The 22,910-nt window shown below is 36.0% G+C and overlaps 1 protein-coding gene across 1 annotated transcript in view; it reads left to right on the top strand.

Moving 5' to 3' along the window:
- Positions 1 to 22,910, top strand: part of RPS6KA6 (ribosomal protein S6 kinase A6) — a 38,098-nt gene that overhangs the window by 6,755 nt on the left and 8,433 nt on the right. The window contains exons 2-13 of the mRNA XM_059824242.1: positions 3,022 to 3,081; positions 6,659 to 6,775; positions 10,501 to 10,582; positions 11,185 to 11,265; positions 11,795 to 11,874; positions 14,728 to 14,834; positions 15,115 to 15,152; positions 16,872 to 17,014; positions 17,841 to 17,911; positions 19,114 to 19,202; positions 19,659 to 19,723; positions 21,733 to 21,835. Of these exons, the coding sequence (XP_059680225.1) occupies positions 3,022 to 3,081; positions 6,659 to 6,775; positions 10,501 to 10,582; positions 11,185 to 11,265; positions 11,795 to 11,874; positions 14,728 to 14,834; positions 15,115 to 15,152; positions 16,872 to 17,014; positions 17,841 to 17,911; positions 19,114 to 19,202; positions 19,659 to 19,723; positions 21,733 to 21,835 (1,036 nt within the window). The remainder of the gene's footprint in view (positions 1 to 3,021; positions 3,082 to 6,658; positions 6,776 to 10,500; positions 10,583 to 11,184; positions 11,266 to 11,794; positions 11,875 to 14,727; positions 14,835 to 15,114; positions 15,153 to 16,871; positions 17,015 to 17,840; positions 17,912 to 19,113; positions 19,203 to 19,658; positions 19,724 to 21,732; positions 21,836 to 22,910) is intronic.

Below are 22,910 nucleotides of genomic sequence, written 5' to 3'. Positions count from 1 at the left end.
TTAATGATTAAATCACTAAGAGGGGTTCCAGGTGGCTGCAGAAGCAGAAATTTGTATTTGGTTTCCATAAAGGGGGGTAATTAAGTATTAATTGTAACTTTTTCTTTTTTGCATAATATGAGAGACAGTGGAAACTTCTAGTTACTGAAACTTGGCCAATATAAGTAACTGTATGGAACAGTAATGATTCGATTGTTGTCATTGATTTTTTTTTTTTTAACTGAATAGCTACCAAGCTACTAGTTCTTTAAAACTACTAGACTTTGGGTTGTGATCCAACAGGTTTGTGGCTGTTTGTTGTTTTGCTTTGTCCTTTTTAATGGCTAGTGACCAGTGTTCACAAACAAATAAGGCAAAAGGGCAGTCATGTATATTGGGTAATAAAAGTAGATTCAGGCACTTGAACATAAAATTCTTTGGACTAAAAATTGGCAGACATTCCAGTCTTTGTAGTTATAGAGAGACTGGACAGGAGAAAAAAAAACCCCATGAGCAACAATGAAGGGGAGAAGTGCACGATAGGAAATTCTTAATTAAGATGACATTTGATTACCTGCCATAAAAATCCAATAACTTACTATATTTGATTTGCCAGAAAGCTGAAAGCATGCCTACATGGCATGCTCAGGAACTATGTAGATCAAATAACGTGCTGATTTGGGGTTCAAAACTCCATTCTAGCAGTGACAGCTTTCTGTGTCTGATTGCCTGGAGTTAAGCTACTGTTTTCAGTGTATCTGCAGTTCTTCTGGCTAGTGGTGTTGGTTCCAGAGCTTAAATTTAAAGTAAAAAAAAAAAAAAAACTTGGAAAATGTTGACCATATTTAAAGAAGGAAAAGGTGGAATGCACACTTAATTAACTTCAAATGAAAGTCAATGAGTGAGGAATTGTATCATATTTTTGAGCACCTGGAGTGGAAACCCATTTTCTTACTGGTCCAAATAAGTTTTTTGGACAACTTCAGTGGGCCTCACATTAATTCATGCTTGAATGTAATCTAGTGATATTGTGAAAAGAAATCACATGGCCATGAATCATCTGAAATGAGGTTGGAGTTCATATCTCGTCCGAACTTTGGCATTATTTCTTGATGTATCCACTTAATTCATACAATAATAAGTATAGTGGGTGTCCTGTCCCTCCCAGTATCTAATTTGGAAAAAATAGTTATGCGAAAAAGAAATAACTAATTTGCTACATAAAACTTAGTAGCAATGGTTGCTGTAGTGTATGTGAGGTTTCCGAATCCAGGGTAATAGGGTAGTGATTTTTGGCCTTGAGAAATTAGGGTGGCAATGCATGATGTAGTCAACACATGTTCATCATGCATATATGCCAGCACTGGGTTAAACTGATGGTTTATAGTTAATGTGAAGAGTATGTGTGTAAACTGTGGTTAAAATAAATAGAAACTTAGAGAAGAGTGAAAGTAACAAAAGCCTCATGCAACTTTCTTTGGACTTTTTTTTTTTTGGTGAAGATATAGTCCAAAAATAAGTGGCATTATCTTGATAAAAAAATTGGAGATTTAATTTTATCAAAATGATTAATTTAGGACTTAGCTCTTAAAAGCTCTACTTGAAATCAAGAGTCCTGGAAGAAGCGGTGGAAGTGGTTGAGTTTGCGGAGATGACGCAATCGTGGTGGTATAAACCTGTCCCTTCAGCCCTACCCGTTTGTCGAGTTTTCTGTTTTGTTTTTAAACAGGGGCATGGCATTTCAAGATTCTTTGTAGTCCTGTGTTTTACCAGCTCACATACCGATAATCATACCATATTGCGGTATCTTAGGCATGTATTTTAGATAAATTCAGAAGTACCAGGAAAAAAAAAGTCATTACCTGGTTCAGGAACTTAATTGTTTCACCTTCTGTTTTCAGGAAAAAAGTAGTTTGAGTTTCCTTATGTTATTTCTAGTTAGTATTTTGTGTGAGATCTATGCCACATGAAGGTAGTGATGCTGAACAATTAAAGTACAAATAAATTAGCAATTATTACTAGCAAAATCCATAATTGGCTTCACCCATTTTGTCAGGTATTTCCAGTTTTTAATTAATGCTTTGCCTGTTGAAACAGAGCGTGTCCTTTATATTTCTGTATTTTTTTTGTTTCAGTTGTTAAAAAGCATTGAATCGTTTGTTACTTATGGAGAGCTTAAACTAAATAACTTTATCTATAAATTAAACTCTTACTGTGACTGTGGGCTTGATATCTTTGTTGTTTGAAGTGTGTGAAGGGGGGATAGGCAAATGCTAGCAAGTATTGTGCTCATTTAAGAGCATGTCATTTATTTGCTTCAGTCCAGATGCATATCATACTTTTTTGCCTCTTAAAGGTGTTATTTTTGAATTTGATCCACAAACATTTTAATATACAGATCTACAGTTTCTAAAGTACTTCATTAAAGTTTGAGTATTCTATTTGCTAGGTATTTAAATAACATTGACGCAAGCAAATTTTTAGAGGAATCTAATTTTTCAAGAAAATAGGTAATTATTTTGTGCATAAGAATTCTGTGGTATGTATTCTCCATTCTACCTGGTCTTGCACTTCTCCCTCTTGCCCCCAAAAGACTTGAAACCGCTTTTGAATCTTTTCTTCTTCAACTGCAAATTACTTTTCAGCAGCAGGTTTATGGATTTTGGGTTTCTGAAAAGCATCCACAACATGAATTTTGTGCATAACGGAAGAATTTTACCTTAGTGTCATCTTGTATGGATGTTATCTGTAGCTGTTAAAGAAGAAATTTTAAATTAATTCCAATTAAATAACTATGGAATGGCATTTACAAAGGGATAAGCTACATGATACGTAAGGGAGATGCTAAATACCACTACTAAGCAGTAGTATTTGTTTGAAACTACAGTCTTCAATTAGAGCAACAAGAGAACCAGTTTTCGTTTGTGTGCTCTGAAATGTAAATTGATCAAATTATGATCTCTGCTTATTTGAAGTTGTTAGGTCTTAATGTTGTTTTTTTCTTTCTTTCTCTTTTGCATTCCCCTTCCTTCCCCTCTCCAGCTAAATGGCCTTAAAATGGCAGATGAGCCTATGGAAGAAGGTGAACCGTATTCCTACCACGTAAGTATGTTTGATAGATGTTCAGTTTCAACATTCATTAGCATGACGTCCTTTTGAAGCAAAATTTATGCATTCCCTGCTCTGTAATAACTTCTGAACCTGTCATTTTATTCGACCAGATCTGAAGAGGCTCTAAGTCTTGAAGATGATTTTGAAAATTAGTACCTGGCTAGGGGCTGTAAGTGCCTTGTTTGGGAAAGTTTGCCGCATGAGGCAGTGCTTTATGGAAAACAGATTCTGTGTGCTGGAGAGAGCATTTACGGATCCCTCAACCTCAGAAAATGCTCAGTCCAACCTTGAACCTTTTATACACCATGTGCTTAATGTTGCTTTTATTACGCTGTCATCTGTTCTTCCTTTGTATTTTTTAATGTAGTTGCTGTATATTCATCTAGAAGGTACTTAATTCCTACTATTTTAGCACAGAATTAATTTTTACACCAGTATGTTAATTTGACTTTTATGTAGAAATATCCCAGGTAAACCCCGTTGAGCATGATTTTTGTCCAGTGCCTTGGTGATGTGCATGTGTAGGAGATGCTGAAGATCAGTGTTCTGTATGCTGGCTAAATCTTGGACTAAACTTCAGGCTCATTCTCTGTGGTGAAATGCCTGACTTTGCATGGAAAAATTGGCCATCAGTTTTCAAAACACACACACATCTATCTGTTTTTGAACAGGATCATGGAAGAAGGTATCAGGTAGATATTATTGCCAGCTGTTACCACTGCTTTGTATTGCAGTAATAACTTTTTAAGTGATTTGGAGAATAAACTGTTGGGGGTAGAAAAATGTGGTGCTTGGACATTTCCTGGTGTGGAGTAAGTAAATAAACAGTGTCATAGTCATCTTACGTGTAGCGAAGAAGGATGAGCTATGGGTTGTCTGAGTCTTTCACTGTACTTGAACCAGAACGATGTTGCTGAGCTTGTTTGTTAGGTACTTGGAGCTACATACCAGTCAAGCTGTAATGAAGTAAGATGGCACAAAGCCATAACTGATTGCGGCGTTTCTTTCACTGCTTTGTCTTCTGTTGAACCTGCTGGGAGTAGTTACCTCTTTTGCAAGGCGACTCAGTGGGAGCTGGTACCTGAGCCCTGAAATAGATTTGCTGCTCGAGCAGCAGCGCGCAAGATCAGATAACCAAATTTGCAGTTCCTGGAGGCCAAACCAGAAATGAAAATGAAACTGGCTTCTCTATCTGTTCAACTCTTTACCTGCTCATTTCTTGTTGATGATGCAGAGGTCTTTTTATACTTCAGTCATGCCAATTTTTAGTACTTTAATGATAGTTAAGTAGGTGAACTTATATAGGTATCTTTTGTGAAGGTAAAACACTTCATAAAAAGTAACTCATTTCATACATCTCAAGTTATTCTTTATTTGCATGGATAACATTTTTCTCCTCAGTTCAGATTTAGAAATACTCTGTCAGTCTCTGCAGCAACCACATGTGATGTCACAGGCTAATGACTCAAGGGGGGTGATAAACAGAGGAGCAGGTGAACTCTTAAAGATCTTTTCTCATGCAAAGGTTCACAGTGTTAAGGAATACAAATTAGGATGGTGAAGTAAAAAGGCTTCTAAATAGACTATTTACATATTTCATGGAAAGAACCAGCCCTTAAGTCTGTTGTACAACTTAGTGTATAACTAGACGACTTGCTGCTTTCATCTGTCTTCAAATAACTTGAAATGCTTGTGTTCTTACCTGCCTTAAATTCCAGGCATGTGTTTAAAAAAAAAAAAACAAAACAGAAGATACACGTGTTCACAGGAAAAATGCACATATGCGTAGTCAACAAGATGGATGGATGAAATGAAGTTGAGATGCATACACTGTATCATCAGTGTATGGGAACTGTTTTTTTGTGAATGAAGAGGGAAATAAAGTAGCTTAGAGTGTGAATTAAAGAATTAAAGTTGTTATCCAGTAGCGTCTTGTGTAAATACCTGCCTTTGCATGGGAAGCAGGCAGAACAAACAGGCCTTTTCCAGAAAGAGTGTGAAATAAGAGATGTAGGCGAGGGAAAAAGACTTATGTGCAATAACAGCTGGACTACAGTCTGTGAATACACTAAGTTGTTAGTTTGAATCCTTTTTTCCTCTCTGGATGAACAAGTCAATTAACGCATGACAGTTAATGCAGTGTGGTAAAGGGCCCGCTTTTTATTTTTTTATTATTGCAGTAAGTACACATGCATTTAGATGATCAGATTTCTACCCTGAATTTCTGTGTAACCCCACCTAGAGAATTTCTTTGAGATACTTCTGTATCAAGTCTGATAACGCTGGTTATAAGTTTTAATGCGTGGTCTTGGGCAGCGTTCAGTAGTCAGCCTGACTATAGAATGATGTTCTTTCCTAAAACCATCTGTTCCATCAAGTGGTCACATCTTTTTCTTGTGGTGTTCATACCTGTCATAGAGGGACATCAATGCACTCTAGGTTGCTAGGATCTTTTTCTGGTATCTATTAGGAGAAGCCTTCAAGATGAAGACCTAAAGAGAGGATAGGAGGACAGTTAATAATTGTTTGGATACCCTGAAAACAAACTACAAGAAATCCCATTTGATTTGTAGTTGTGATTGGGTTGTATTTGCTGCATACAAGAAGTTAATTGGTATTTTTGATAGGGCTGAGGGGTTCTGCTCCTTTTCTATATGCAAGCTGAGGTTGCTGTTGTAGGCCTTAGCACGTAGTTTGTAGTTTCAAGGGTGCGTATTTTGACATCTCACTTGTTTTGGCTCACAGAAGCTTCTCTTACACCATAAAAGCTGCAATACATCATCTGATTTGTTTTCATCATGAATGTTTGTCTTTTCACAATTGTAGCTGCTGTGCCCTGCTTTGCTAAAGGTGAGAGTCACAGGAAAAAGTCAACAGAACGCTAAATCTTCTACCTACCTCAGAACTACCCTCGGCTTTCTGAAGGAGGTCTCCACACAGGACAGGCTTTCATGAGCTCTGCACCCCAGAGCTGTGTTTATTCTGTTGGATGCAAGAATTCAGAGCGTTCTTAAGATGACTCATATCTTATTTATGCTCTTCAAATGATGCATATTCCTTTAGCTACAACTGAATGACCATATTTATTATTTGCTGGTGTGAAAAGCAGTAATTACCTAAATGATGAAATTCAGTTTAGCTTTCATTAAGACTATTTCAGGAAAGGGAAAGATGAGAAGAGTAATCACTGGGAAAACAAAAGGTTGCTAAAACAGAGGTGAAGCACAGAAGAATCATCTTGGACATAGTTTAAAAATCTGTGTATTTATTCCTTTCATGTAAGAAAATCTGTCTTTGCTGTAGTTGTAATATTTATGAGAAAAGAAATGAGCATTCTTTGAGAATTTTACTGCAGTTTAGAAATTTTAGATGCGTTGAAGAAAGGATGGATGGGGAAACTCTTCATTTGAACAGCTTTCTTTTATGCCTTATTAGAATTTCAAATATTTTATTTAAAAAAGAAAAAAACACAAACAAGAAAAGAGAAGGCATTTACATGCACTTCTAATGAAAGTTGCTTAATTCAGGCCTGTTCATTGTTGTATTTTTGTTTGCCTTGAAATAATAGGATGAAGGAAGTGTGAAAGAAATTCCTATTACACACCATGTGAAAGAAGGATGTGAGAAAGCAGATCCAGCACAGTTTGAACTGCTTAAGGTTCTTGGACAGGGATCGTTTGGAAAGGTAAGATAACAAACTTTGTTTTCCTCTGATGGCCACTTTGAACCTGCTTTGTCTTATTAATGTTTTACTACTTTTAGGTCTAGAATACTACAGGTCTGAGTACAGGTAGATATGCTTGTGGAAACTGCCCTGTTTTGGAGGAAGTTATCCATCCTGTTTTGCAGTTGGCTGATGTGGGATTTTTTGGTTTTACTATGGTAGCCTTTCTGACTTCACATTTTTTAGAGGAAAAGGGATGTCTGTCTTCAAAGACCTGTCCAGACAGTCAACCTGGGAAGGGTTAGCTCAAGTACGTTTTTGGATAAGAAAGACAGTGCCACAGCAGAATCCCTGGGTATGTTTGAAAAGTTATTGACAAATTTCATCTTTTTCCAGTCTTGCTCTGGTGCCAAGGGAGCACCGTTTACAGCAGGACACCAAATCATACCAGAGACAGAGAGGCAACAGCCTCAGCCTCTAGGCAGAAGGGTGAGTCAGTAGCAAATTTCAGCAGCTCTGCCATGGAAAGTTATGGTTTGCTTTAACTGAACGGAGACGTGTTGTAGTTCATCTGGACTGGCATCTGCAGCTTTGTGGGAACACTGGCACCAACAGCAAGGGATTTTACTGGTGGGGTTGTGGTTAGGGGGTGGGTTTTGTGCAACAGCTCTGGTGTTGTCAAGCTCTGTTTGCCTAATGCCATGGCTGTTTGAAATAAATTAATAGTGTTTTCAACTGCCTCAAGACTTCATTGCAGCATCTAGTGAGGAATCAGAAGGAACAAATCTCTGTTCCATATAGGTTTCCTCACACCTTCTGTAGTTTAGGTTGATGCTTGGGAGGCACCAGCAGTGTAATAAATGTCAATAGACACGAGGAGATGGTGATTTGTCTTTTACTGATGGTACCTGGCATGCTGTACATGTTTGACTTTTTTCAACATATGAAACCTGTAGCGATGTGGATACAGAGGAACGATTGTGGTAGTTTGGAACTTGAGCCAATGTAACAATAAAGTAAATAACCTGTGAAATGTATTTCAGTTTTTTATTTTGCTGTATTTGTCAAGTGATCTACAGCTAAAAGACACTAAGTGAACTATTATGCAAATAGGTTATAGAAGAAATACGGCAATTTTTTTGTTAAAATAATGTCTTTTTTTAATGTGTCACTTGGTGTCACATTGCAGAAATGAAATTAAAAGTCAAATGTCTCAGTCACTAGTTTGAAACACATTAATTGAAATATTAATCCTGGTGTATAAGAAGCTAATTTATTTTTTTAAAACCAGACTCTCAAACTAGATCTTTTGCAACACTGAAAAAATAGACCATCAGCTCTACATATGTTTCCATTTTCCTGTTCTTGTGCTGGTTTTGTCTATCTCATGGCAGGAATGAACCTCTGCGTAGACTTGTATGGGGGGGGCGGAAATTAGGCATTAGGAAGGCATTCTGTGAATAGGTGATAGTTTAGAAAACAGACTTTAAAATATCTCTTAATGTTTTACAGCTTAAGAAACATGCCTTTATCCGGTAGTGTTGGCTGCCAGTTCCCTCATACGCTTCTCCTCTTCAGAGACTAGAAGGCTCCATGCGTTTGTTACTCCTGACTTGAGATGTCTTAAGCTATCTTTAGGGTTCAGCACATCTGGTATGGACATCTTAGCCCTGACTCAGATTCTTACTTTACAGAGGTCGGGCTTCTGATAGCGTAAGGAACGCCCTTGCTCAGAATCCCACCAGCTTGGTGAGACGTCTGGTTTAGAGCTTTTGAAACCTGGCAGTACTTGGTTCAGGAACCAGCTTTAAGAATTGGATGGTAACTGTTGCACATCTGAACAGAGCTCTTTTTATCTAGCATTTGTTGCTTTCTATTGAAAAGAGGAAACAAGCAACAAAGATCAGTGGCCGTTGCCTTCATGGTGTTTGTTTTCTCTCTCCAGTTGATACTTCCCAGGGGTCTTTCTTTGGGTTTAGCAAACACAAGGTTTGTTTGCTTTGGCTAGTACAGTGCTACAGCCCATCCTCTACTTTTTCAGCATCTGTGCGGGATTTAACACTGCTTCACAGAAGTAAAGGGTTAAACCTCGTGTCCTTCACTGAGTTTCTTCAGCCTTTGATAATGTTCTGAGGCTTCAGCACCTGGTCTGCTGAAGATGGTCTCCGGTTCGCTTAGGTGAATCACTTTGCGCAGTATGTGTCCATCTTGATTGTGCTTTATAATTAACAACCAATTGTCGCGTCTCTGCAAGATGCAGGATTACGGAGTCTTTGTCTGCAGATTAAATAGATGATGCTTGAGTAGTTTCCACAGTGGCAGCTATTTTGGTCCTTATTAGATAGAATTTGTAACTTGTATTCCCTTACATTGTCACAAGCTGCTAGTTTTTAAGCACTAAAATATTTGTATATGCTTATTAATATTTTACTTTTATAATTGTGAGTGTATTAATCTACAGATGTTTTTTTGTTTGCTGGTGTTTGAATTACTCCCTCTACTGTTTGAGCACCAACATCATATAATAAGAGAGCAGTGCTGTAGGTCAATCATTGGGCAAAACTTAAACAAAACGCCTCATAACCTTGAAACATGATGACATTTTTCATCTAACCAGCGCTTAAAATAAAAACAACCCCTCTCCCAACCCTGTTCAACTTAGTGACAGCGTATGAATATCTGATTCTAGAATGGAAAAGTTAGCAAGTTTATTTGATTATTTTTTTAAAAATAATTTCTAAATATTTAGTCATTTATAACAAAGTCTGTATGTAAATGAAACTAGTGTTAACGAAAATCTGAATAAGGTGAGATCAGAGAGGAAATTTCAGGTAGCTCTTGGCATTCTCGTGTGACCTGTACTTTTTTTTTACAGTACAAATATTCCTCATAACTAATAATTCCTATTATAACAACAACAACTTGGAAACAGGAGCACATACCAAACAATTTTGTAAAGTGAAAGACCTAGCAGTTAGAATATTAGTCAACAGAGGTACATGTATTTCTACAGCATTATTCTATCTAATATTATGATCTTCTTAGTGTCAAGTTATATACCACCTATCTTTAAAACTCCTCTGGAAAGAAAAGAGTAGAAAAACCTGTTGGAGTTGCTATTCCAGAGGGAAGGGGTGCTTTGATCTTAAATGGTGAGGTTTCCTTGCTTTCGGCTTGCCACTCTTGTAGAATTCATTAATATAGCCTCTTAAGTATTTGAGACTTGGGTCTTAAACCTCAAAAATCTCTTAGGAGGTTTTTTAGGAGGAGACCAGGCAGAATTGTCATTCTCCAAGAAAGTCATGTAAAGAAACACATTTGTGTAAGTACTTAAATGGCTTACTATAGGAAAGAATGTATCGTTTATGACCAGTCTGAATACTTCAGAGAGCTTGGTGGGGCATGCTCTTCTAGTCTGATTATGGGAATGCAATTTTGCCCTTCCTTTAAAGATGTGTACTTAGGAAAGAACACTGAAAGCCGTCTGAAAATTAATAGGAGGTTTGTAAATGCTTTGTGATAGTTGCTTATTCAATTACTATGCTTGCTTATGCAAAAAGGCTTAGCATGAATATTTGGTATCTTTTCATTCCTCGGAGTTCTTGAGGAATAAGATGAGACTAGGGACATGCTATCTCCTGGTCTATATTAATGAAGTTAAAAGTAAAGACATAGTAATGGTTTTTAGTCAGGTTTACAGAAAATATTTTTAGCACTAATTTTAGAAGTGGTGTTTATATTACCAGGTCTTCCTCGTACGGAAAATAATTGGTCCTGATGCTGGGCAACTTTATGCAATGAAAGTATTGAAAAAAGCTTCTTTAAAAGGTACGTGTATCTTTGGAATTGGAACTTTAGAAGATGGTTTTCAGTGCAACTGTATCTGTTAAATGAGTCTTGTAAATACTTCTTTTTTAAATAGCTTTTTAAATCTTAACTCTTTTTTCAGCGAGTTCATAACTCTTCTCTGACAGTAGCTTTTTTTCTATAATAACCTGTAAGTTCATGTTTAAGAATTCTTTTAAATCTGGCCAGATAACTTTAATTATGTGGTAAAAAGTACTCTTTCAAAAGAAAATATATATTCAGTCCAGATAGTTAATTCAGAGGTTGAAGTTAGCTGCCTGGAAATGTAGATGTGAACTTCTTTCTTGGAAATAATATGGTTTATCACAAAAATATTGGGATGTGTTGGAAAAAAATACCATGGACATTAAGGAAGCTGGGGCAGGTAAGAAACAAAATAGGGTTTTGCTGTCTGAAAGCATGTGTTTTGTGGGAGACTTAAAAGTTAAAAACAAATATGGTAACAAGGAAAAGTACTACTTTAGACAGCAAAGACTTCCCATATGCTTATTTCAGCTCCATTTGTATTATATCAAATACATTTATTTCATACTAGTCTTTTTCTTTTTTTTCTTTTTTCTCAGTTCGGGATAGAGTTCGTACAAAAATGGAGAGAGATATATTAGTAGAAGTAAATCATCCATTTATCGTCAAACTGCACTATGGTTGGTATTTTTTTTTTTGCTACAGTTTCTTCCAATACTTGAAGGCAGAGCTGATCTTGTTCTTTCTCAGTTTTGTTGTGTCCATTTTAGTGCCCAAATTAGGTTCTTGCAAGTTTAAATGACAAGACTGAAAAGGGAATGTAAATACACATGTATATAAAAATTGTAGGTTAAGTCCTTTTGAAACTAAAGATTTCCTGGAAAGTTGTTACAAGTTCTGCAGAGATTTTTTTACTTTTCATTGAGTAAAACCAAAACACAGTAATTCATATACTTGGTGTATCCCTGTTTGACAAAGGGGACACAAATGAGCAGTCTTTTAATGATCTTATGACTAAGATTGTCTTCTGTGAAGCAGCAAGTAATCATTCAATAAATTACCTCATGTGCTGCTGAATTATTTCAGTTCCAAAACAAAAGTATTGCCTTTCACTGAAATTTCCAAGTTGTAAAAGCATTCGGATCTGTTTTGTAGGTCATCTTTGTCACACAACTATTGATTATTTTTTTTTAATACTTCTTTTTAAAGCCTTTCAGACTGAAGGGAAGCTATATTTAATATTGGATTTTCTCAGGGGAGGAGACGTATTCACGCGATTATCCAAAGAGGTAAGTACCTCAAATTTTATCTCCACTCAGTGTTAGGCAGGTGGGGGGGTTTTTTGGTCGGTATAGGGCTGTCTTATATAGCTGTTTCCCTCATAATTCTTGTCACAGTCAAGCTTTTAAAAACTTAGTTGGCCTTCCCTTATGTATTATGGAATATATTCTATAACCTTAAGAAGCATGAGGGTGTATTGATTAGTAGCCTGTGTTTTTCTTTGGTATCTACAAAGGACAGTTCTTTGTCTAAAAATGTTTTGTTGCTTGGAAACCTAACTGAAGTAAATTGAGGTTTAGCAATAAAGAAAGGGGACGCATAGTTCTCACGCTCATCGTCAGCTTAGGTGCTCCTGGAAGCCCGCATCTATAAGAGGTTTCTGCTGCATTGTAAAATTTCATAACGCTGTAAGACAAATCCTAATGCTTCATCGCACAAAGTGTGAACATTGAGCTTTTTTGAACATTGAGCTCCCCTTCATCTAACGTTGGCATGCAACTGGAACTTTAATTTTTCATTTCTATTTTTGTCTTTTTGTTTTCTGGAGAGAGGGCTTCTCAGGAAGGAATATGATGCAGCCTGTTTTTTTTTTTAAACATTTGTCATCAGATATTTATTATAAGTTACCTTAAGTATTACAAACATGTTTATAAGACTATTATTTTCTTTCTGCAAACCTTTCATAAAGATCTAAATTTTTAATGGCAATTTCTCAACAACTTCACAGTAAAAGAGCTTTTCAGTGTTTTCACCAGTGTAAATACATTTCTATATTGCTAATGCATAGGAAAAGCCATTTTCTTAAATGGGAAAACTGCGTATCTGGCTGACTTTTTTCATGATGTGGAGGAGGTTGTTGTATCCCCAGTATGTAAGGCCATGAATTAGTTGGGGCTTTTTTTCCCCATATGCTTTTTGAAAAAATAAAGCTTTACTTTAGGAATAGGCAAAAGAGAAGGAAGAATTTAAAAGGTTTTTTGTTTTCCTTTTTTATAAAAAGCTGACCTTGGTAAACAGTGATCATGTCTAAGAACAGAGCTCAAAATTCATTAACCTTGAGGTTAAAAGCTTAAACAAACCAACCGACTTGTAAAGGGTTATTGGAACAGTAGGTAGGAAAGAGGTCAGTCTCTGCTTTGATATAAGGTGTCTAATTATAGAGGAAATTCTGGTATAGCAGGAAGAACTATTCTTTTGCACTAACACAACTGGGATTACCGAGTATGCAGTGTTCTTAGATAAGGGATGCAAGTCTATTCATAACAATACTAGCTAGGTGGTTGAAAAGGGGTATGTATTCCCTTTGGGAATAAAGAAGTAATAATTGCGAGGTTTTCTTACTGTTAAGTCTCTACATGTTTTTTGGAAGACTTCAGTTGCCTTCTATAATGGCTTTTAAACACTTAATATGTATATAGATAAGAAAAAAATCAGGCCTTTCTATTTTCTGTTAGGAAGACAAGGTATTTTCAGACGTACGTGGTAAAACAAAGACAGTGGACAGTACACATGAGGGTGAATTCCCCACGGCATTTCATACTTTCCATACAAGGATTATTTTAAATTAATTGGGTTTAGTATGAGGTTATTAAACCACTTTTGTTGGTCTTTAAATTCTAATGTGGGTACGAGAGTTTCGCTGTGGAAGTGAAATGAGTATTTAATGAAGTTTTCATTGGTAAAATTTAATGAAGTTGACTTGCATTGTATTTAATTTGACACAGAAAGCCGTTTTAAATGAAATTATTATTGAGAGATTACCATTTAGCATCATTGTATGCTGAGATTTGCATTTTAGCTATTCCAATGAGTAATGATATCCAAGGTTTCCTCTCGGCCTTTTGGATATAGATGAAAAACAGTATCGACATTGCTTTCTACAAAATCAAGGTGAAACATTTTGTAGCATAGCAGCTTTATTGTTCATAAAAAGTTATACATGTCACTATGGAAATGAGGAATATTTCTGTTGCCAGTAGAGCAGATAACATATGTGCAATTCGAAGTACTGATTGGTTTACTACTAAATCAGTAAGCTCAGTTAATTTAAGTCTTGTTAGTTATCTGCTGTGTAGATGAGATGGCTGTTGTCCCTGTTCCTGGTGTTTTCAACAAATAAGGGAATAGTTCACTTCATTTCTGAAATTGAGTTTGAGGGTTTAAAGATTACTAGCTCCTCCGGCAATTTGTAGAACATGACAAGAGCCAAAGCAGATATGATTCTGGTATATGGAATTAAAAGCGGCCTGTTGAGTATTTAGGACAGAGCACTTCAGAGAAACGCATTTCTGTAGGCAAGGTCAGTCAGTTTTTCAGTATCTCACTAGGGTTTTTCGAGTTTCTCTTCCTAAGAGCAGAGCAGGTTCTTCCTTCAACTCTCACTGCAGGTTTTCAAGTCGTTATTTTCACAAAATGTTTTATTTTTGCATACTTTTCTAAATGATTTCTACTTTTTTTTTCTAAATATTGTTAATGTGAATTTGCAGAGACAGTCACCCAATACAGCAGTTGTATACTAAATTTTATGATGCAGTGGAAAACAGTCTATGTAGGATTGCGGCAGAAGGAGTGCTGGTGGTCAGAAACACCAAATATAATCAAATTTATTACCTTAAAACTTAGCTAATGCTCTGCAGTAACTGCTGATGATTTTGTTTAAGTATTGCAAGTAGTTCTTTGTATACATCATAGTTAGCCTGTATTAGCATATCATTTCTGTTAGATGACTTCATGAATTATGAGTTCATAAGTTACTTCTAAAACTTACTTTGAAATTTAGGCAGACAGGAGTATTTTTTTTAGATTGCAGTTTTAAAAACTGAAGACAAGATCAGAAGGTAAATCTATACAGTTCTTATTAGGTTATGTTTACAGAGGAAGATGTGAAATTCTACCTCGCAGAACTGGCCCTTGCTTTGGATCACCTTCACAGCTTGGGAATTGTATACAGGGACCTGAAGCCAGAAAAGTAAAGTAAAATGTATTTTACCACTATTACATGTATTTTGCTTGTTGCTTTGCGTTTTCTGCTATAGTGATGTAAAAAATTGAAAATATTTTTGTTAGACTATGTAAACAAACATGAAAGGTAAAAAAAAAAAAGTAATATGTGATTTAAAGGAAATAATACTGGCTTTTTAAATTAATGATGGAAGTTAGAGATCAAAATTGTTGACTATTATGTTTTAAATGTTACATGTAAACATTCCTCTTTATGTGTATTGGTGAATGTGAATTTTAATTTTCAGCATTTTGCTTGATGAAGCAGGACATATCAAGTTAACAGGTAGGTAACATTTATTAGTATAGCACTTTCTGAACATACTTCTGTATAATCTTTAGTTATAAGCCTAAGATATACGTAGTGGTGGCTGGAGTATGTGTGAGCTGATAATTAGCTGTTTAGAAATTTTTTTTATTGGACAGACTTTTTATAATAAATCTGTATCCCTTCCCTATATGATGATTCTTTATATAGCATTAAGTACTTTCATTGAAGTATTTTAGATAATCAGAGACTGTATCTGATGGTTTTGGTCTTTTACCAGATCCTGATGCCCATGCAGGTTCCACTGATGTGAGTTTTCATGCTGGCTAATATTTGCATACATCAAGTTACAGTGTTAGCAGCAATATTCCTGTAAAGTGCAGGTTCTAATTGCTGTGGTTAAAATAGAAGAAACGTAGTTGAAAGTACAAAACCAACCACTGAATGTGGTTTTTTAAGGAACTTTAGCTCAGGTGGTGGTGTGTTAGTAACTAAAACTATCCACTGTTCAGGTTAGGAAGTGAGCTGTATCAAGATTTACTGTGAAATGCCTTTTAGGTGAAGATCAAGTGGTTATAGACCCAGGCTAAAAGTTGATGACTGGGAGACTTTTAAAAGGGAGCGGAGGTGCTTTTGGTGTAAAAAGATTTTGGTGCACAATAACGCCTCTTAAATACTACTTTTTTTTTTTTGCGTTTCTGGATTATCACTTTTAAATGCATATAAAATTGCAGGAAAATGTTCCAAGAAACAATTAAAATACATATATTCTAGGAAATGATGTATACAAAAGACTGTGACTATTTGGAAAACAAATTACTATGAATTTTTGAAAGCTTTGAATTACATTTAAGGTGATATTTTTGTATCATAAATTTCATTATATATTTTGATCTACAGATATTGCTATTAGATTCCAAGAGGAAAAGAAGTTTTTTAGACTCTCAAAGATTTGATGGAATAATGGAAATCATGTTTATAAAATGTGTAATTTTTAAAATTCTGCATGATATATTTAAATCCAATTCAATCCTAAAATTCTCACTTCCTTCTGAAAGTGGAAAGAATAATTGATGGGATTATTGATTAACAATCATTTACCCTTTGAAAAAATGGACGCTTGAGAGCCTTGTCTTGAGAGTTGGGCTAATATCAAGGACTTTTGTATTCAATGGCATTGTTCTAACATGGGAAAAAAAAGTATTCTGGGAATAAAGTGAGCAGATATGCAAGACTCTAGAGAACTTGAGTCAGGTTGCAGAACTGTGTTCTCTTATATAACAACATTATATTTAGTCTCATTTTATTTATTCATCCTTCAGTAATACTAGACCATGCAGACTGTTCTCTTTGAAACTCATATTTACTTGTATCCATTTTTTTGTGTGAATAAAGCAGGCAGTAAACAGAGAAAATGAGAACTTTGGATTATCATAAGGCTCTGTGTAATATTTTAAGTATTTAGTTGTTCTTATTTTGAGTAGTAATATTGATGGCTAATCATCAATTTAATGACTTGTAGAATGGTTTTGGTGATATATAAACTAAATGTCGGAGGTATCTCTAGATATCTGCTGCTTGTCGTTTCATGAAGAGCTGGGATAATCATGTAATATTCCTGAAAGCAAACAAACAAAAGCTGTCAACACTTTGATTTTGAAATACTATATACAGTATTGTGTGGTTTTTTTTCTAAAATCCTTTACTGGCTATATTCTTGTAATGCTGTTGTTGTAGACTTTGGACTCAGCAAAGAATCAGTAGATCAAGAGAAGAAGGCCTATTCTTTCTGTGGTACTGTAGAATACATGGCACCTGAAGTAGTAAACAGGCGAGGGCACAACCAGAGTGCTGACTGGTGGTCCTTTGGTGTTCTCATGGTACTGTATGCTTCGTTGCTTACCTTGCTTACAGGTCACAAATACACTGCCTGTGTCTAATGTGAAATAACGTGCTTGTCCAGGTCTAATTATGAATGCTTGGGCAAGGGGAAGAGAGAATTTGATAACTGATTTGCTACTGAAATAGCAACTAATGTGAATAAAATTTACTTTTCACCTGCTTAGCCCTGTAAGGAGTACTTATCAGGAACCACAAAAATCATACGTGTAGTCCATTAGTAGTTTGGAACAGTTGTAGTCAGTGTGAAACTTCAGTTTGTATATTTATTTCACATGGCTCTTGATAGTTAAAGAAAAAAACAAACCTGAAGACTTGGTTTGATGGAACAGTAATTGCATTTTTGTAAGAGTAAGTCTGTTGAATGAATACTGGAGTGGAGTAGTGAAATAAGCCGTTAACCGCTAGCACTTACGCCTTTGCCGTGATGTGCTAGAGCATTGGGCTGAAGTATGCATGCTGACATTAAAAGTAAAGTACTGCTTTAGAACTTATTCTTCCTGCTGTTTTCATAGCACAGCAACATCTAAAACCAGGTTACAGAGGGGATTTTTATTACTTTTTAGTTAAAGTAGCTTATGGATGTAAAATATTCCTACATCATCATTACATTACACCTGCGACTGTTATTATCATGTAAACTGCCAATGAAAGCAAAATTTTGATTTGTGAATGTTTTTTTATAATCTTTTAAAAGCTCAAGCCAATATGTCTAATGTAGGGATAGGGAAGAGCACAGTACTTAACACTTTGTTCGAGCAATTGGGGGAAGAAGTGTTGATTTAGATTAACATTTGTTCTTTTCAGTTTGAAATGCTTACTGGTACACTACCATTTCAAGGTAAAGATCGAAATGAGACTATGAATATGATACTGAAGTAAGTATATCTTCTTACTTTTTGGAAAGTCAGAAAATGTAATTTTTAAACATATTTTAACAGCTTGTTATAACTCCTTGTGCTTGAAGAGCATTAAGCTAGAACAGGAACAAAAAAGCCAAGCCCCCTGCCCCAATACTGTTAAGTATCTGCAGGAAATAAAATGAACTTTCATTGTAGGTGTATAATAAAGATAAAAACAGTGCAGTGAATTAGACCAGCGTTATTTACCACTCATATTGTTGTTACGCTCTTTTGCTACTGTTACAGCATAGCTTATTTTGTAAGCAATAGTTAATCAGGTGTTGCTTTGTGTACGTATATATGGAGAGTGCACTTACGTGCTCACATTTTTCATACTAAATTATCTCAGTTACAACAGAAGCTGTCTAACAAGACAAACTGGGTAAACTGGTGATTACTAAGTGAAGTTGCTGGGCAAACATGTTGTCATCTTTATTTGTGCTTAGCTAACAAAGAATTTCCTTTAGACCACAAGCGGAGCCTTGGGCCTTTTGAGGGGGTGATAGGGAAGGGGATGAGCGAGAACCTCTGCTCTTAACAACATACGGCAGTTTGAATTTACCCTGAGTATGAGTGTATATAGTGATATTACCTGTGAAAGCAGATGAATTAGATCACTAGCCCCACTTGGGGCTCTAAGCTATGATTCTGCAGAAGAATTTACTGCCTTAGCATAATAGTTTTCATAAAATAAGCTTGGTAAAGTCAGTAAGCTTTTATATAATGGCTTAATGAGCTATGTCTTGAGGCTCTTGCTTCAAGAGGAATATTAGCAATCACTTCAGGGGCAAGTAATTTAGGATTTGATGAGTCTCTTCTGGCATTAATTCTGATAGAGCTATTTTGGCGATATCTTCATGTCACCTGGAAGTGATCTTTGAAAATACTTACGTATTCCTGAGATAATTGCTTTACTCTACTGTAGCACAAAGCTTGTTTGGGGGGCTTGGGTGGGTTTTGGGTTTTTGGTCTAGTGTGGTTTTTGTTTGGGGTTTTGGTTGTTCTTTTTTGAGAACCACTCATATAATGTGAAACTTAAAAGCTGAGGAGTTAAATGTGTACACTCTACAAGACTTTGGAATAGATCCTTGATGCATCAAGTTGTGCAATGAAGTCTATGTAGACAATTTTTAGTAAGATACATTTCTTCCTCTTACTTGTTCTCTGTTTTCCTTCAGAGCAAAACTTGGAATGCCTCAGTTCCTCAGCCCTGAAGCACAAAGTCTTCTGAGGATGTTGTTTAAAAGGAACCCATCAAATAGATTAGGTTGGTTCATTTATTTGGATCTTTGAAATAAAAGTAGTTGGGTTGAGTTGATTATTTAAAGAAATTAGTTGCTAGAGACTCCTAAGCTCTGGATGGTCAGTAAGATTTGGATTTAGATACCATTTCTTGTTACCTTGGTTCACGACTTCCTGGGTTTGGCTAATGAATGATTACTGTCTTGGACCAGTGACTCTTAGCAATGAGCCAAAGCTTTGACAGTGTTAGAGCAAAGAATATTGAAGCTCTGTATTTATGGGCTTCTTGTACTCTGTTTGCCTCCCTGATGAGGTGTACACTACTTTAATTGAGTATTTTACATACTTGGAATATTTCTGTGTTTACAATTCCCTCAAATAATGATGTCTATGCAAATTTTTTAGAAATTAACTAGTTTTTAGTGCAATCTTCAAAGACTTTACCCGAAAGTGGTTTAAATACAGTATTTTCTTTGTTCAGGAGCTGGTTCCGATGGAGTCGAAGAAATCAAGAGACATCCTTTTTTTTCTACTGTTGACTGGAATGTAGGTACAAAATTATCTGAATGATAAAGCTGTTTTAATTTTTTTCTATGTGTTGTAGCATTGTAAATATTTGCATCTGAATAGGGCACAAACACTGCAGTACTGTTGAGTTACGTTCTGGCTTCTACTATAATCTTACTTGGCATCTGGAGCTGTAATATTGATGGTATAGAGTATTAATTATAAATTGTACATTCACTTTTTAAATGATGAAGAGTTGCGGCATTCTAAAGCTTAAATAGTCTGTTAGAGCATTTGTAGTTGGGAGAGGATGCTGGTGTTGCCTCTATGCAAGAATCCTTCTCTTCAGTAAGTGTCTGTCTAGTGCTTCCACGCAGAGCACAAAAACTCGCTGTGACTGTAATTCTTTTTGACTTCTCTCTAGTTAGCCACCGCACATTCCTATTTTATCAGTCATGTTCCATTCGCAGTTGAAGTATTGACTCTGGTGCTCTGAGATGATCAGAAGTCTGTATGAGTTCGTGATTGCTTGCTTAAATTCTTAACAAGCACCTTGATGCTTTTCCTCTGCAGCTCTCTAATCTTTTGAGATGCGTTTCCCAGAAACATTCTCAAAAACAAGGTGCTGTATATCAAATAAATCCACTCGGAAAACACTCCTTTGCTATAATGCCTACAAAAGGACAGACACAACAAATAAGATGTTGCTGTGCTGACAGCGCTACCTGCAATGCTAGCCAATACTGTGCTCAACTGTTTCTTTAAAGCCTGTTGTCATTATCCTTCTCTTTCTCTTGTATTTACTTCTGAGAAGGTGGCTTTCTAGCTGTGTTTATGCAGCATCTACCATAGTCCTGATTAGCAAGTAGAGTTTTTGGTAACAACAAAACTTCACTGTTTTGTGTGAGTACACTTTGTAAGAGAAGGCTTATTATGACTTGATTATCTACTTTTTTTTTAAGGGACTGATAGGGAAATAAATACCAGCAAGGAAGTTCAAAAGATCTGCAGTTCTAACTCTTTCTTTTTTCTTTTTTTATATATATTTTTTTTATTTGTCAGTGCTTTGTATTTATTTCACTATGGTGGTGTTGATGACCACTTCTGTATTTTACCTCGTTTCTTTGGGATGAAGTCAGGTCCCTCTTCCTTGGGTTTGGTTATTTTTTTTTTATTTGAAATACATTGCATGTTCTTGTGCAGGAAGATTAGATGAAAAGAAGTGCAAACAATAGGTCTGAAAGGATGAGACATGTGAAGATGATGTTCTCAGAACTTCCTGAACTTTGCATGGGGCTTCAACATAATTTTGACATTAAAATTTCTCTTCCTTAACTGTAAATGGGGCTTACTGCTGATTTGTGATCACTTGGGCAATGTGTTTTTCTAAAGCATGTTGAGTAAAGGAGGAAGAAAAGGAGGAGCCATTGTTCTGCTTTCCCTTCCTTCCCCCTGACTTAGTTTAGTAGATTAGGAAAAACCTGGAATAGAGCTTTGAGAATTGGCAGTTCCTCGCTAAGAGGGACACGTCTGTCACTCGTGAGAGGTCTTTGTCTGGGACCCAGAATAGAAAGGTAAAGACTGTATTCCGTATCTTCCCTGTGGGGTGGGTTTTTCAGGGTTGTGACGGAAAAGCAGTGAACCAGGTCTGAGGTGATGATAGAAGGTAAGATGCACTGTGGCTGTTCCACGTTCTTCTGAATAAGCCAAAGATGAACTAGTGATAAGTAGCAGCCTGCTGTTGTAGTTTTAAAAGTGCAGGTCTGGTAGGTGAGGCAGATTCAGAAGAATAAGGAAAAAGAGCTGTGTATCGTTTGACTTGTTTGGTAACATTTCCCGTAGCATTTCAAATCAAAGGTACATGAAAGCAACGCAGTTTTTCCATGCATATTTGTGGTTTTCTACTTGCTAGATATTATTCAGTCTTTCAGAAAACTTTTAATACAACAATAGCATTTGAGTTGCTTTCCCTTTTAGCTTGGCAAAATTACAGGACCCATGGAAGTTTCATTTACTCTTAATTGTATGACTTTGTCCTTGTACTTCAGAAACTGTTCAGAAGAGAAATTCAACCCCCATTTAAACCTGCTTCTGGAAAGCCTGAAGATACCTTTTGTTTTGATCCAGAATTCACAGCAAAAACACCAAAAGGTAATTGTGTATGGTTATAAATTGGTGAGGTTCACGGGACAAGAGGGATCAAATTAATGTTACAACAACAAGCTTACCAGAGAAAAAGCCCAGTGAAAAGATTAAAAGGAAAGGGTGCAACAGGGTTCCAGTACTTTGAAGGAGTATGTTCTCCTCAGTGGGTTCCTATTCTTTGAAATATTCTGCTAAACTTTGATTCACCAACAAAAAAAAAGGAACGTTAACAGCTGAATTATGGTTTCTAGTTGTGATTTAAAGTCAGACATGCAGTGTTCAGGGGGGAAGTGTTTAATACTAAAAGTAAACTAGATTTGATTCCAGCAGTGATTATTTTTAGGATCAGTATTCCATGGAAAATGACTTGCTTTAAGTAACTTTCTTGAGCCTATTAATTATTATCATTATTAAAATTAAATATTAGAACTAGCATTACAGTAATTTTTTCATTAAGCTGTTCCCCTCACTACCCATGCTGGATTTGACTTTACTCTTGAGAAAAGGTAGAGAAGGGTAGGGAAAATGTACGGTGGAGTGGGTACCTGTACTACTAGGTCAGTTGCAAAGACATCTCAGTTTCAAGAAGCTTATGAAAATTTTTCTTTAAATGTCCCTTACATTATTGCACTACGAAAATTTCCAAGTAACTGAACTTGGAAACGAAGACAGTAAGTGCAAACACTTATTGCTTAGTATGTGTCAAGTTTCACTTCAGGTTTTCTTTTGTGAATTTTTTCTTTACTGCTGCATCCAACTTTTAAAACCACTTTTCATGTTTGTTTGGAGAATGTCAGTGGTTCTAATAGGCTACACAGAATTATCAAGCTGTGCTTACTGTGAAATTTCAAACAATGAATTCAGAGGTGCACATAATATAATGTGAGGAAAATTTGGTTCTAGTCATTCAGAAGTATTACTAATTGAATATTCTTGTATTGCCTCACTGCCTTGCCAGCAGCACATATACCACTGAAGTGGCAAAATCTGTGGGTGCTGTTCTTTGTGATGCAGTCCTTCAACATAAGACTGTGATCTTTATTTCTTTGTCATAAGTAGTGTTGCGCTTCAAGAAGCTTCT

The sequence above is a fragment of the Gavia stellata genome, chromosome 14 (genome assembly GCF_030936135.1).
Source record: "Gavia stellata isolate bGavSte3 chromosome 14, bGavSte3.hap2, whole genome shotgun sequence".
Lineage (NCBI taxonomy): Eukaryota > Metazoa > Chordata > Aves > Gaviiformes > Gaviidae > Gavia > Gavia stellata.
Note: the sequence above shows the minus strand (reverse complement) of the source record. Positions and strands in the feature narration are given on the sequence as shown.